At 35.6% G+C, this 13,672-nt stretch overlaps 1 protein-coding gene across 1 annotated transcript in view; it reads left to right on the forward strand.

Annotated features, from left to right (window-relative positions):
* LOC149477198 (orexin/Hypocretin receptor type 1-like) overlaps positions 1 to 13,672 on the forward strand; it is an 88,123-nt gene that overhangs the window by 54,594 nt on the left and 19,857 nt on the right. Inside the window, exons 4-5 of the mRNA XM_089710597.1 lie at positions 2,474 to 2,615; positions 5,481 to 5,593. Coding sequence (XP_089566723.1) covers positions 2,474 to 2,615; positions 5,481 to 5,593 — 255 coding nt within the window. The remainder of the gene's footprint in view (positions 1 to 2,473; positions 2,616 to 5,480; positions 5,594 to 13,672) is intronic.

Genomic DNA, 13,672 nt, shown 5'->3' on the forward strand with positions numbered 1-13,672 from the left:
GTGCACTTACATCAAACGAACATAGAGCTAGAGCAAGAGCATTCTTTCGTGATCTTTTAGTGTAAACGAAAACTCGTATTCAGTATTAGAAGTATTAGAACATTGCATAGAATCTTTTCGAACGCACAAAGAACAACGAAAGAATGCTCTACGCCTGTTTATACATATTAAAATAATTTGACATGGTGTTAGAATGAGCATTCGTTCGATCGATGAAAATGTTATATGAATATCGCTTTAAGATCTACGTTAGATATTGTTCGTAAAATTATATCCATTCTAGCAATTTATATAGTTTGTTATTTTACTAAACCCTCTTTTCAGAAACAAAATAGTGTCCGACCGAAACTGGTTTCCAGGCCGAAACCGAAACCGAAACCGAATGTTCGGCCGTGGCTTCAGTTTCGGCCGAAACCGAAACCGAAACCGAAACTCACGTGGTCAAGTATGAAATTTCTAAAAATACTGAACTTTGGGGGATTTTACCTATTATTTTGCCTTAATTAGGGCATAAAATGAAAACACAGTATATTAAATTTGTTGTAATCATTTATTTAATATAAGATAAAAAAATAATATTTTTAAAATATTAATAACTAACGGTCCGCCCCGGCTTCGCCCGTGGTACATATTTCGCAATAAAAGGTAGCCTATGTTCTTTCTCAGGGTCTAAAGATTATCTGTGCCAAATTTAATCAAAATCGGTCCAGTAGTTTATGAGCCTATTCATTACAATCAAACAAACAAACAAACAAAGTTTTCCTCTTTATAATATTAGTGTAGATAACAATTTTATAATAATTATAACGCATGTCATTAAAGAAACGAATCTTAAATGGCGGCGCTTATCATTCCCTCTTGCTTACACACGGCCGTACGGCATGCAAAAAAAATTGGGAAAAGTAAAATCACTAAAATGTATTTGATTTTCCCTATAATAGTTTTTATCATAAATTAACAATGACAATTATGTATTTGCGATAGTACTTAAATAATGTTTTTTTTGGAATTTGACAAAATATTTTCTTTGGGAAAAGTTGCTCAGTTTTATGGGCTCATTACAAGTATTATGGGGATTTTGTTGCATTCTGTATACGTAAATATGATAATTCATATAAATACACAAATACCATAACAAAAAAGTTTGTCAATAAACAATTTGAAATAATTAATAAAATACCCTACCATATGTCAGTGTCAGCTTTGGCCGCCATTGAAGATTCGTTTCTTTAATGAAACGCGTTATAATTTTTATTATTTTTTCAAATTAAGTTCTCAGTAAAATCAGTCATCTAAATCAGTAATTGTAACTGTTACTTTAAATACTAAGTATTGGTATTTTGAGATCTTTTTCTTTATTAATAGAGTCTTTAATACTTTGGATTGGTATTTGTACTTAGAAGAATAATCTCTTTTAGGTACCTCTTATATAAAAATAATAATTATTAATTACTATTACTCCCAGTTCCAATCTCAACATAGATAATCAAAAATTGTTTCCACCAGCGTGGGTCAACCAACGCTTTGACAGCGTCCGTCAAAGCGTTGCCGAGGAAAACGAAGTTAGGCGAGCGTGAACGTGTGTGAACTACGTTCACTGAACTTGCGAAATAAGTTTCGGTTTCGGCAAAAGTTTCGGCCGATTTTGGCCGAAACCGAAACTGCGGCCGAAACTTGATTTTTGGCCGAAACTCGGCCGAAACCGAAACCGAAACCGAAAGTTCGGTCGGACACTAAAACAAAATTATTATTTTACTCAAAATAATTTGTTTTATATCAAAACAGTTTAGCATAATTTATCATAATTGAGGTTGAATATTGGCTACGCTCATCTTATAAATACACCTGTTCCCTAATTTATACAGAAAAAATAGTTAAATTTTATATAATTTAAGATTAAAAATATCACGTATAGTATAGAATTAAAAATAATAACAAGGGCCTCTGCGTGTTGGACCTGTGCTCCACGGAAGCCTCCCAAAGGAACGGGTATCTTCCTTCTGGTGGTACCCGTGTATTATGGATAGAATCCTATCCTATCCTACTAATATTATAAATGCGAAAGTTTGTAAGGATGTGTTTGTGTGTGTTTGTTACTCTTTCACGCAAATACTACTCAACCGAATACAATGAAATTTAGCACACATATAGAGGGTAACTTGGATTAACACATAGGATAGGTTTTATTCCGGAAATCCCAAGGAACGGTAACTATGCGGGTTTTTCTTTGAAAACGCGGGCGAAGCCGCGGGCGGAAAGCTAGTTAATAATAATTTTAAATATCTATACTAATATCATAAAGAGGAAAGGTTTGTATGTATGTATGGTTTTCACGCATAAACTACTGGACCGATTTTGATGAAATTTGGCACAGATAATCTTTAGACCCCGAGAAAGAACATACCTTTTATCGAAATATGTACCACGGGCAAAGCCGGGGCGGACCGCTCGTTAATAATAATTTTATTTACAGATACACCAGAACTGGTGGTATTAACCACTGTGAAGGTGGTACCACTCCGGTTCAACTTGGAATACCTGGTGCAGTGCACGGCTACCTGGTCTACCACTAGTGACTTCGTGTGGCATATCATTAAAGTTGTTTTTATTTACACGTAAGTACCTATTGCATTTGGTGGGATTATACTTGATGTTATTGTTTTTATACGTTAGTTAATTCTTAATTTGGTTTTATACGTGAGTATATTCTTAATTTGGTCGTATTATAATTGATGTTATCTATACTAATAAGTATTATAAAGAGGAAAGGTTTGTAATTATGTATGTATGTATGGTTATCACGCATAAACTACTGGACCGATTTCAAAAATTCTTTCACCATTAGAAAGCTGCATCTTCACTGAGCAACAAAGGCTATTTTAAAAAAAATTAGAGGTCCTTACCAAAAATGCAATAATCTAACCCAAGGTGTAAAAAATTCCTTAATAAAAATTCTGTCATCGCGTGCGCTGCGGAATCTATTCCTTGAAGTACGAGGATGGTTCTTATGAAAAAAAAAATGTATGCGTGTACTAGAGTACACACGTAAGAAGTTAAACTTCTTTATGACCTTAAAAATGTCACGAGTATGGCTCGCAAAAATGTCACGCGTACGGCGTAACGCAAAAATGTCACGCGTACGGCGTAACGCAAAAATATCACGCGTACGGCGTAACGCAAAAATGTTACACTAAATTTTTGTCCAACCCCGATAAAGAAGTTTCACTTCAAAAACGTAAACATGTAGGTACCACGGGTGAAGCCGGGGCGGACCGCTAGTTGTAAGTGAGTGAAACCATAGTAAGTATAGCTAGCATAATAAATGTCTGCCGATTGTATACTCAATCGCGATCAAACAGTGAGATATTTAACAAAACACAAACTTTGATAATATTAGCTTTAATCTAACGAATTATAATTTGAAAATTCAAGTCCTTGGGAAAGGTTACGCAATGTTGGATCAAGGTTACCTATCATTTGGTTTGAAATATATTTTAATACGATTATTTATGTAAATAAAAATAAACTATAAAAAATAAAAATGTTGTGTGGTTTTATGAAACCACGGTAAAAGTGAAACTTTCCGAACACTGCTTTATACCTACTCGGCAGCCGACCGTCACGCGACATGCGCTACACAGACCAAAAAGTTTGAGACGATGTAATAAAAGTTTCACTTTAAAATATTTTATTTTTGTGTCTTCGTTATTTATTCTGTTTTTACAAATTCTAGGTAGTACCAATTTTTACGACAATTTGTTATTATCAATGTTTTTATATTGTAATAGGTAGATATGTGCAGTACAAAAAAATAATACAATTTATAAAACATTATTCCTGGACAAATAATATCACCAAAACATTTTTTTTTTTTTTTTATGCTGCGATAGGGGAGCACTTGGCCACGATCTCGCCTGATGGTAAGCTGAGATGTGGCCTAAGATGGAGCGTGCTTCCCTAGAATGTACCTGTTCACTCTCCTCTTGAAGACCCCCATATTGTACTCATCGGGGAACACAAATTATAATTATAAATATAATTCTTTTTCCAAATATTATTTGTTTAAAAAGTTTTAATACTAAAAACATAGACGCTTTTTTCATCCCGGTGTTTCACGCAATCTGCTGAATCATGCTCATTTGTCACTGTTGACAAATATTACAGACAGAGAAAGCAATTACTAAATACCTAAGAACAAATAGTAGTTTGTCACTTCTGTTGTGGTCTACACTAGGGTCTACGGAACTTAACATGGCAAGGTTTTGCTATGGAAGTTCGAGCTTCGTGTATTTTAGTTTCTAAAAGCAGATAAAACTATATTTCTATTGTTACCTAGTCATTATTCTATGGTTTTTTGCCATCTATTGTTTTTGTACCTTTCCGTGCCTGCAGCTCCGCTCGCGTAGTCTTAAGCTGCTTTTCCACCAGAGATGTGCTATGCTATGTTGCTGTGGATGCGTTTCCACTAATCATATTCATTAACGCAAATAGCACGTAGCACTGGTGGAAACGGTCTCAGCTAAGATAATGTTTTTTTATATGGAAGGATTCGTGCTATGGATGTGTGCTATTGATGCGTGCTATGTGCAAAGCAGAGCTTACTATCGAGACATCGCAAAGCTCGAGCTGCGCATCTTCATAGCACATCTTACTCGCACCGCTATGGTGGAAATGGTCACAATTTCACAGCATGACTGTCACATCTCTGGTAGAAAAGCACACTAAAACCTATTAAATAACATATTTGAAGGTGTGCTACTTTTCTCAAGAACTATGCTATCCTTTGGTGAAAACAGAACGCAAATCGGCGCAATAATAATCATATTTGTGTGTACCGCGCGCGACGTTTCAAATAACGATCGTCACCACTCGACATAAGATCATAATAAATATTCGCGTTTAAAAGCAGTAACAAAGTTTTTCATTTCTAAATATACATATAATACTCGGGTGAAATCAAATATATGGAAATACATACTACGAGAAGTCTACGTGTATTATTATAAGTATACACAAAGAGGAAAATGGAATATTTATTTCCACGCGTGGAGGCCTTAGCGCCCTTAGCATATCAAAAGTTCCGATTATTTTGACATAAAAGGGGCCAGATTTATAATCCAAATCTACTGTAGCGTATGGTTCAGAAAAATGAAAATAGAATTGTTATTTAAGTGCCGATTTTCCTGAGTTAAGGTATTTCTATCACGATCGAGAGGGTGCAATTCCAATGAATTTTGTCCCTGAAGCACAGGGCAAATCATTATTATTAACAAATTCTTTTTGCAAGATTTAAATTATTTATAAGAAGTAACTACAATGTTGCTTACTGGCTCTTCTTTGTAGCAACTATTTTCTAACTGTTGGGTACATAATATTATTTATTTTAAAACAAAGATTTGTACCTACAAAATTGATATTACTCATTTTGTGTTTGTATGTAAACTACTTGTATAATAGTATAATAATTATATTGTTCACAGGATTCCCCTGCTATTGATGACGGTCGCGTATCATCAAATAGTCAGGGTGTTGTGGAGATCACACAAGATTCCTGGGCAAGCGGAGACCGTCAAACTGGCTTCGGCTGAAGAAAGTAAGTATTTTAACCACTCTTAATACTTTGTACAATTTATTTTATATTATACTAGCTATGCCCTCGTTTTTACCCGCATTGCTCAGCTACTATTGGTCAAAACGTGATGCGCGCCTATACTAATTAATTAATTATGTATATGCTTCATCACTATCACTACATAGTATAAAACAAAGTCGCTTTCCCTGTCCCTATGTCCCTATGTCCCTTTGTACGCTTAAATCTTTGAAACTACGCAACGGATTTTGATGCGGTTTTTTTTAATAGATAGAGTGATTCAAGAGGAAGGTTTATATGTATTATAACATCCATTAAATAGTGGAGAAGTACTGTTATTTTTGAGGTTTCTAATGTGATGTCGTAAAAAATTACATTTTTTCCGCTTATATTGCAAACGCAGGCTGAACCCTACGAGTTTTATCAAAATAATGTACTAAGTATTATACACATTGAAAAGGTCTACAGAAAAGTCCGCGATGGTATATGTCTATCTCTTATGGATAACCCACAATAACATTTTTTTGTCATTTACTTTTTACGACAATTAATAGCTAATTTTCGAAGCGATTTTCACCAATACAGCATTAATCCTTAACCAATTAAATACCTTGAATACATTGTTCATTTAATATAGATCTATATAGCCCTTTACACCATGTGATTTAAGTGAATATTTTCGAAGATATTACAGATTTAAAAATTGCGGGACGTAGCATTTGCGGCGGTACCGGCCGGCCGGGCCGCTATGTTTTTATATACAACGTTCACAGTTTTTCTGTAGTGTATTTAGTATCCGCATTGCACCCGTGCGAAGCCGGGGCGGGTCGCTAGTCCTCGATAAATGAATTGTGGTATTATTTTTCAAATCAGACCCGTTAATCCTTTTTTTTTTTTTTCATTTTAATCCTGAGATTAGCGCGTTCAAGAAAACAAACAAACAAACTCTTCAGCTTTATAATATGAGTATAGTTTATAGGTATTTATTAAACATTTTCATTTACAATAACTATTTCCTTAAAACTAGCGATTACCGGCGGCTTCATCATCATCATCATTCATCATCATTCCAGCCTTTCAGGACGTCCACTGCAGGACATAGGCCTCCCCCAAAGATTTCCATAACGACCGATCACCAGCGGCCTGACTCCAGCGGCTCCCCGCCACTTTGATCAGGTCGTCTGTTCACCTCGTTGAAGGCCGTCCCACACTGCGACGTCCTGTACGTGGTCGCCACTCAAGAACCTTTTTGCCCCAACGGCCATCGGTTCTGCGGGCTATATGCCCAGCCCAGCGCCACTTCAACTTACTAATACGGTGGGCTATGTCAGTGACTTTAGTTCTTTTGCGGATCTCCTCATTTCTGATTCGATCACGCAAAGAAACCCCGAGCATAGCCCGTTCCATAGCTCGTTGAGCGACGCGAAGCTTTTGCACCATACCCGCGGTTAGCGACCACGTCTCAGATCCATAAGTCAACACCGGTAACACACACTGCTAGAAGACTTTCGTCTTCAGGCACTGAGCGATTTTGGACGAAAAGATGTTGCGTAGTTTCCCGAACGCTGCCCAGCCGAGTCGGATTCGACGATTGACCTCTTTCCCGAAGTCGGACTTACTTCGCCACGCTTGGCAGGCGGGTTGGCGAGCGCAGTTGATGGTGGGGGAGATCATGCATAACGCTACTGCCCGTTTGCATGTAGTTAACCCTTAGTCGCCTTTTACGACACCCATTGGTAGAGATGGGGTAGTGCTATTCTAGGCCGGCACCCGCGGCTTCACCAAAGTGAAAAGGAAATTCCCATGGGATACATAAATATGACCTCGTTAAAAAGAACCCTATATATCACTCTCTAGCCTAACTATCTCCAGATATAAAATCGTATCATAAATAATAAGGAAAAATACATACTTATGATTTATATCTAGTAATTACGAATTTTTAAAGGATGAAAAAACATCGGACAGGCAGGTTTCGAATCCGGGCCGTGTGGCGAAAGACGCGAGTTCGAATTTTTTTCTGTTCTTTAAAAATTGCTTTGAATGCTATGAAACTAATATAGGTACTAAAATAAAACTAATTTATAACTAAACTATTATGCCTATTATGTTCGTTCTGAGTTAGCGCTACTAACTGGCTATATAAATAATAGTCTAAGATCCCACCGCAGGATTAGTGCGTTCACAGATTTTTTGCTAAAATCAAACTTTTATGTATATTTATAACTAGCGGTCCGCCCCGGCTTCGCCCGTGGTACATATTTACGTTTTCTCTACATAAAAACCATCCTCGTACTTCAAGGAATATAATAAAAAAATAATTATCGAAATCGGTTCAGCCGTTCTCGAGTTATGCGCTTACCAACACATTTTGCGATTCATTTTTATATATAAGATTAGGAGAATATATATTATATATCGACTAGGTTGCCAGTCAAAACTTGGCCGCAAGCATTTTTTTTTTAATTTTGGTTTTAGCGAAAAAACTATGAACGCACTAATCCTGCGGTGGGATCTTCTATACATATAATAAAATCGTAGGAAAGTCAAAACTGTACATTGAATATTTTTTTAAAAGAATACATAATCCATGATCTATAATCGATATAGAAGCCAAAAACATAGTTTTTAGAATTTTTGTCTGTTTGTCTGTTTGTCTGTTTGTCTGTTTGTCTGTATGTTTGTCCAGGCTAATCTCGAAAAGTACTGCATAGATTGACTTCAAATTTTGCATGAATATTACTAACAGGCCGGGTGAGGCTTTTTTAAACATATTATCATGCTATCACCTCCGGGGGAGGAGCTGTGAACCTTTTTTTTTCTTACGTATTCCGTGTATTACGACAGCGTACAATCTAAAGACTCATGTTTAAATGTTGGTTTCGGGTAAGCCATGCTATATTATCTAGCTTTACACAATAAAAACTATGTCATTTACGTAATTTGGGCAGAGAATCAGTTTAATGAATTTATTAGTATACAAATTTGAAACAGCGCCATCTATGAGATTTCGTAAAAATCAAATCAATTTACATGTTAACACTACTGAACACAATGTTAAAAATTAATAATTTAAATATAATTATGTTATTTATTTATTTAACTCTTTAACCCATATCTTCCCTTCCCTATAAGGTGCGCTTATAATTCGTGTGAATATACTACATTTTTAAAAGTGAGGGTAGATGTTTATTATTTTAAGTCAAACTAGACACCATTACAGTTAATCTAATATTGATTGTGTTCATTGGTTACATTTTTAAAAATCTTCGTGTTTTAAAAATTCGATAACGAGGCGGGACTCGAACCAGCATTCTTTAATGGTCGAATTTTTTCTATTCTTTATAAATTTATTGTTTATGAATTTATATTTATAAACAATAATACAAAAAGGTTATAGTTCGTTGATAATTATTATTCCTTCATCATTTACATGTTGTAAGTAAAAATTTACTTTGACTGTTAATACTTTTGTTCAGTATTTACCTGTATGATTATTGCTTGGTAATTAATATATTTTCATGTCGTATACCTAATTAAAAACATAAGTTTGATGTGAAACTAGCTGGATTTATTTTTACACACTCACAGTCTTATATTTTGTGTTAATGTTAAAATAGTATTTATAGTGTAAATCATAATATTTTTTCACAATTAAAAATATTTCCTTTTTTTGATGGTGTTGGCATCGAATTAAACCGCGCTGTCGTTTCGTTCACAAAAAGTGAAGTTATGAGGACCGAATAGCCACCTCAACTTACGGAAACGAGAGTAACCTGCGTTGTCTGTTAGTTATTGTATAGTCGAATTTAACGTTACATGGAAATTGGCATCTAATTATATGAATAATACTTATATTAAATCTGTAGAGGTCAATTCTGTACATTAAATATATCTCCTAAATAACTATCACGAGGTGATTAGGGATCGACACTGACGCCAAAAATTTTTGTCCGTCTGTCTGTCTGTATAACCGTTATAGAAACAAAAACTACTCGACGGATTTAAACGAAACTTGGTACAATTATTAGTATGAAAGAAATGTTCTCCATATTATATAAAAAATATCTCCCGACATCATAATTAATGTCTATCTTTTATGGTTGAGCTTAGGAGTTCAAAGCTTTCTGATTATATTTGTCTACTAGCTGTGCCCGCGACTTCGTCCGCGTGGAATAGTGACTATGGGACCTATGACCATGGGCTCAGGGTGGGGCAACAATAATTGTTTTTATTTTCATGCTTCCACTCCCACGCCCACTCCCAGGCCCACGCCAACGCCCACGCCCACTCCCCTTCACAATTGGTACCTACCAGATCAAAGCCAGGGTAAGCGCCCCACCCAGCCCCACCGTGGCTACGCCCATGCTGAATTACTACTTAACATACAATTATTGAGTAAATACGTACTACTATAAATAATTAAAAGAATTGTTATTAAAATTTCTTACTAAACTGAGCTAAAAAACTTACGTACCAACTTATTAAAGAAAATCAAGAAATGAAATGCCTAACCTATACCAAATAGTTACTACATAATATTGTAATTAAAAATTATGATTAGTATATAATATCGAAAATCAAAAAAGAAATGCCTAACTAATTCTACGTAAAATTTCTTTTAAATTATGTCATATTATTTTTTAGGAACCAGGGGGGGAGAGGAGCAAATTCTATTTCCTTCCTTTCTTAAATGGATGTTTTTAATAATGTATGGTGTAGCCACTGATCAGCTTAATCGATACTCAATTTTTATCAAATCCAGCAACAAATCCAAATTAGATGTTTCCTGTCTCACGCACGTAACTAAAGGCTGAAGAGAGAGAGAGGGAGCACGTAACTTAACCGTTTAGACGAAGAAAAGTGTATAGAAAAAGGAATAAATAATTTCATAAACTTCCCAACGATCTTTAAAAATAAATTATTATATCATTTTTTTCATTCCCACTTTTACCCCTATGTAGGTATAATAAGTGGATGAACCGATTTCGATACAATTTATCTAAGAACCAGCGTCGGAAAATATGCTGCCTAACAAAAAAAAGCCGCATCTAATTCGGTTTACCTGTTAGCCAGCTACGGTGCCATAGACAGACACACACACACACACAGAAATACATAGCAGTCAAACACATAACACCCGTCTTTTTGCGTCGGGGGTTAAAAATATAATCTTTCTTATCTTAATCTTAATCTTAATACTATTATAAAGGCGAATGTTTGTAAGGATGTATGGATGTATGGATGTATGGATGTATGGATGTTTGTTACTCTTTCACGTAAAAACTACTGAACCGATTACAATGAAATTTAGCACACATATAGAGGGTAACTTGGATTAACACATAGGATAGGTTTTATCCCGGAAATCCCACGGGATTTTCCGAGCATTTCCCGGGGATTTTCTGGATGTTTTCCAGAAATTTTCCGGACATTTCCCTGGCATTTTCCGGGGATTTTCCAGACATTTTCCGGGGATTTTCCGAGCATTTCCCGGGGATTTTCCGGATGTTTTCCAGAAATTTTCCGGACATTTCCCTGGCATTTTCCGGGGATTTTCCAGACATTTTCCGGGGATTTTCCGAGCATTTCCCGGGGATTTTCCGGATGTTTTCCAGACAGTTTCCGGACATTTCTCTGGCATTTTCCGGGGATTTTCCAGACATTTTCCGGGGATTTTCCCACGGTTTTTCCGGAAATTTCCACGCATTTTCCGAGCATTTCCCAGGCATTTTCCGGTTATTTTCCGGGAATTTCCCAGGCTTTTCCGGGGATTTTCCGAGCATTTTCCGGACATTTCCCTGGCATTTTCCGGGGATTTTCCAGACATTTCCCGGGGATCTTCCGAGCATTTCCCGGATATTTTCCGGACATTTTCACGCATTTTCCGAGCATTTCCCAGGCATTTTCCGGTTATTTTCCGGGAATTTCCCAGGCTTTTCCGGGGATTTTCCGAGCATTTCCCGGGGATTTTCCAGACATTTACAAAAAAAGAAAAAGAAAGCTAAAATCTTTCATATTAAATGTAGGGTGTATATGGGATATTCATATTTCATACTTAATGTATGGGAGGGTTTAAAGATAATTTTTTTGATATTTCTCGATTTATTTTTAAAAATTTATTACCGCCATTTTACTCATTAGGTTAAGTACTTTCGATATCAGTTTAAAGTTTTTTGTTATCTGTGATACTTACGGAAAAATCGCCTGTGCACACTTAACGATTACACCCTGTATAATGATGCGCTCAAACTGTTAATCTACATTTAATTTAGATTATTATTTGAATTACTAAGTAATGTAGAATTTAAATCAAATTCATGTTTTCCTCAGATTTTCGATGTCCTCCGATTTTAAGATTTTCTTATCAGAGTATTCAATTTTAATGTAGTTTATTTTTATAAGAGACAATTAAGAACATTCAAAAATAAAGTATCACGTATTTTTTTTAAACGACGAATGACGAAAAACGACGTAATCGCGGACGAAGTCGCGGGCAACAGCTAGTATACTATAATATCAAGACAAATACTAAGAATAATTATTAATTTGATTATATAAAGTTATTGTAATTATTCAATGTTACGATCGATAACTACCTACCATGTTTGTTCGTTCATTGTTACGCTGGTTAACAATGAAATAATAGGTATATTGGTATAATTTGAATAATTAATAATTATTATAAAGTGATTTCGCCTGGGGTATTGATTTGAGACTCAAATTAAATTCAAAGTACTGACAACAAAGTGGAATGTTTTAAAGGGACCTAAACCTGTATATCGCCGACCGCCTCCTTGGTACAGTGGTTGACGCGTGAGCGTAGCACCGAGGGGTCCTAGGTTCGATTCCCGGTAGAGACGAAGAAAAAAAAATGTCTCGGTCTGGCAGGACACAGAAGGCTGATCACCTACATGTCTCTAAACAAAATCGATCAGTGAAACAGATGTATGCATATTGCATAATTCATCTGCCCCTTACCCCACTCGGGGACATGGGACTTCACTTAAATCTGTGTATAATTCTATGTATAAGTACGTGATTTTTATATTTATGCTATGACTAGTCGTGCACCGGGCTTTACCCGTGGTGTAGAGCGTACAGAATGAAAACAAAGGTGTTATTTTTTAGTTTTTTTCTCTCCAAAATAAGCTTTCCTGCCTACAAAATTGTTAAAAAATTTGTCGAATTGGTCGAGCCGTTCTCGAGTTCGCTTAACAACACATAATATGGCGGTTCATTGTTATTTATATAGATACTAGCTGTTGCCCGCGACTTCGTCCGCGATTACGTCGTTTTTCGTCATTCGTCGTTTAAAAAAAATACGTGATACTTTATTTTTGAATGTTCTTAATTGTCTCTTATAAAAATAAACTACATTAAAATTGAATACTCTGATAAGAAAATCTTAAAATCGGAGGACATCGAAAATCTGAGGAAAACATGAATTTGATTTAAATTCTACATTACTTAGTAATTCAAATAATAATCTAAATTAAATGTAGATTAACAGTTTGAGCGCATCATTATACAGGGTGTAATCGTTAAGTGTGCACAGGCGATTTTTCCGTAATTATCACAGATAACAAAAAACTTTAAACTGATATCGAAAGTACTTAACCTAATGAGTAAAATGGCGGTAATAAATTTTTAAAAATAAATCGAGAAATATCAAAAAAATTATCTTTAAACCCTCCCATACATTAAGTATGAAATATGAATATCCCATATACACCCTACATTTAATATGAAAGATTTTAGCTTTCTTTTTCTTTTTTTGTAAATGTCTGGAAAATCCCCGGGAAATGCTCGGAAAATCCCCGGAAAAGCCTGGGAAATTCCCGGAAAATAACCGGAAAATGCCTGGGAAATGCTCGGAAAATGCGTGAAAATGTCCGGAAAATATCCGGGAAATGCTCGGAAGATCCCCGGGAAATGTCTGGAAAATCCCCGGAAAATGCCAGGGAAATGTCCGGAAAATGCTCGGAAAATCCCCGGAAAAGCCTGGGAAATTCCCGGAAAATAACCGGAAAATGCCTGGGAAATGCTCGGAAAATGCGTGGAAATTTCCGGAAAAACCGT

Source organism: Colias philodice, chromosome 25, assembly GCF_061535455.1.
Source record: "Colias philodice isolate Cphi_HAF_F1 chromosome 25, ilColPhil1 Martin Lab GWU primary, whole genome shotgun sequence".
NCBI classification, from domain to species: domain Eukaryota; kingdom Metazoa; phylum Arthropoda; class Insecta; order Lepidoptera; family Pieridae; genus Colias; species Colias philodice.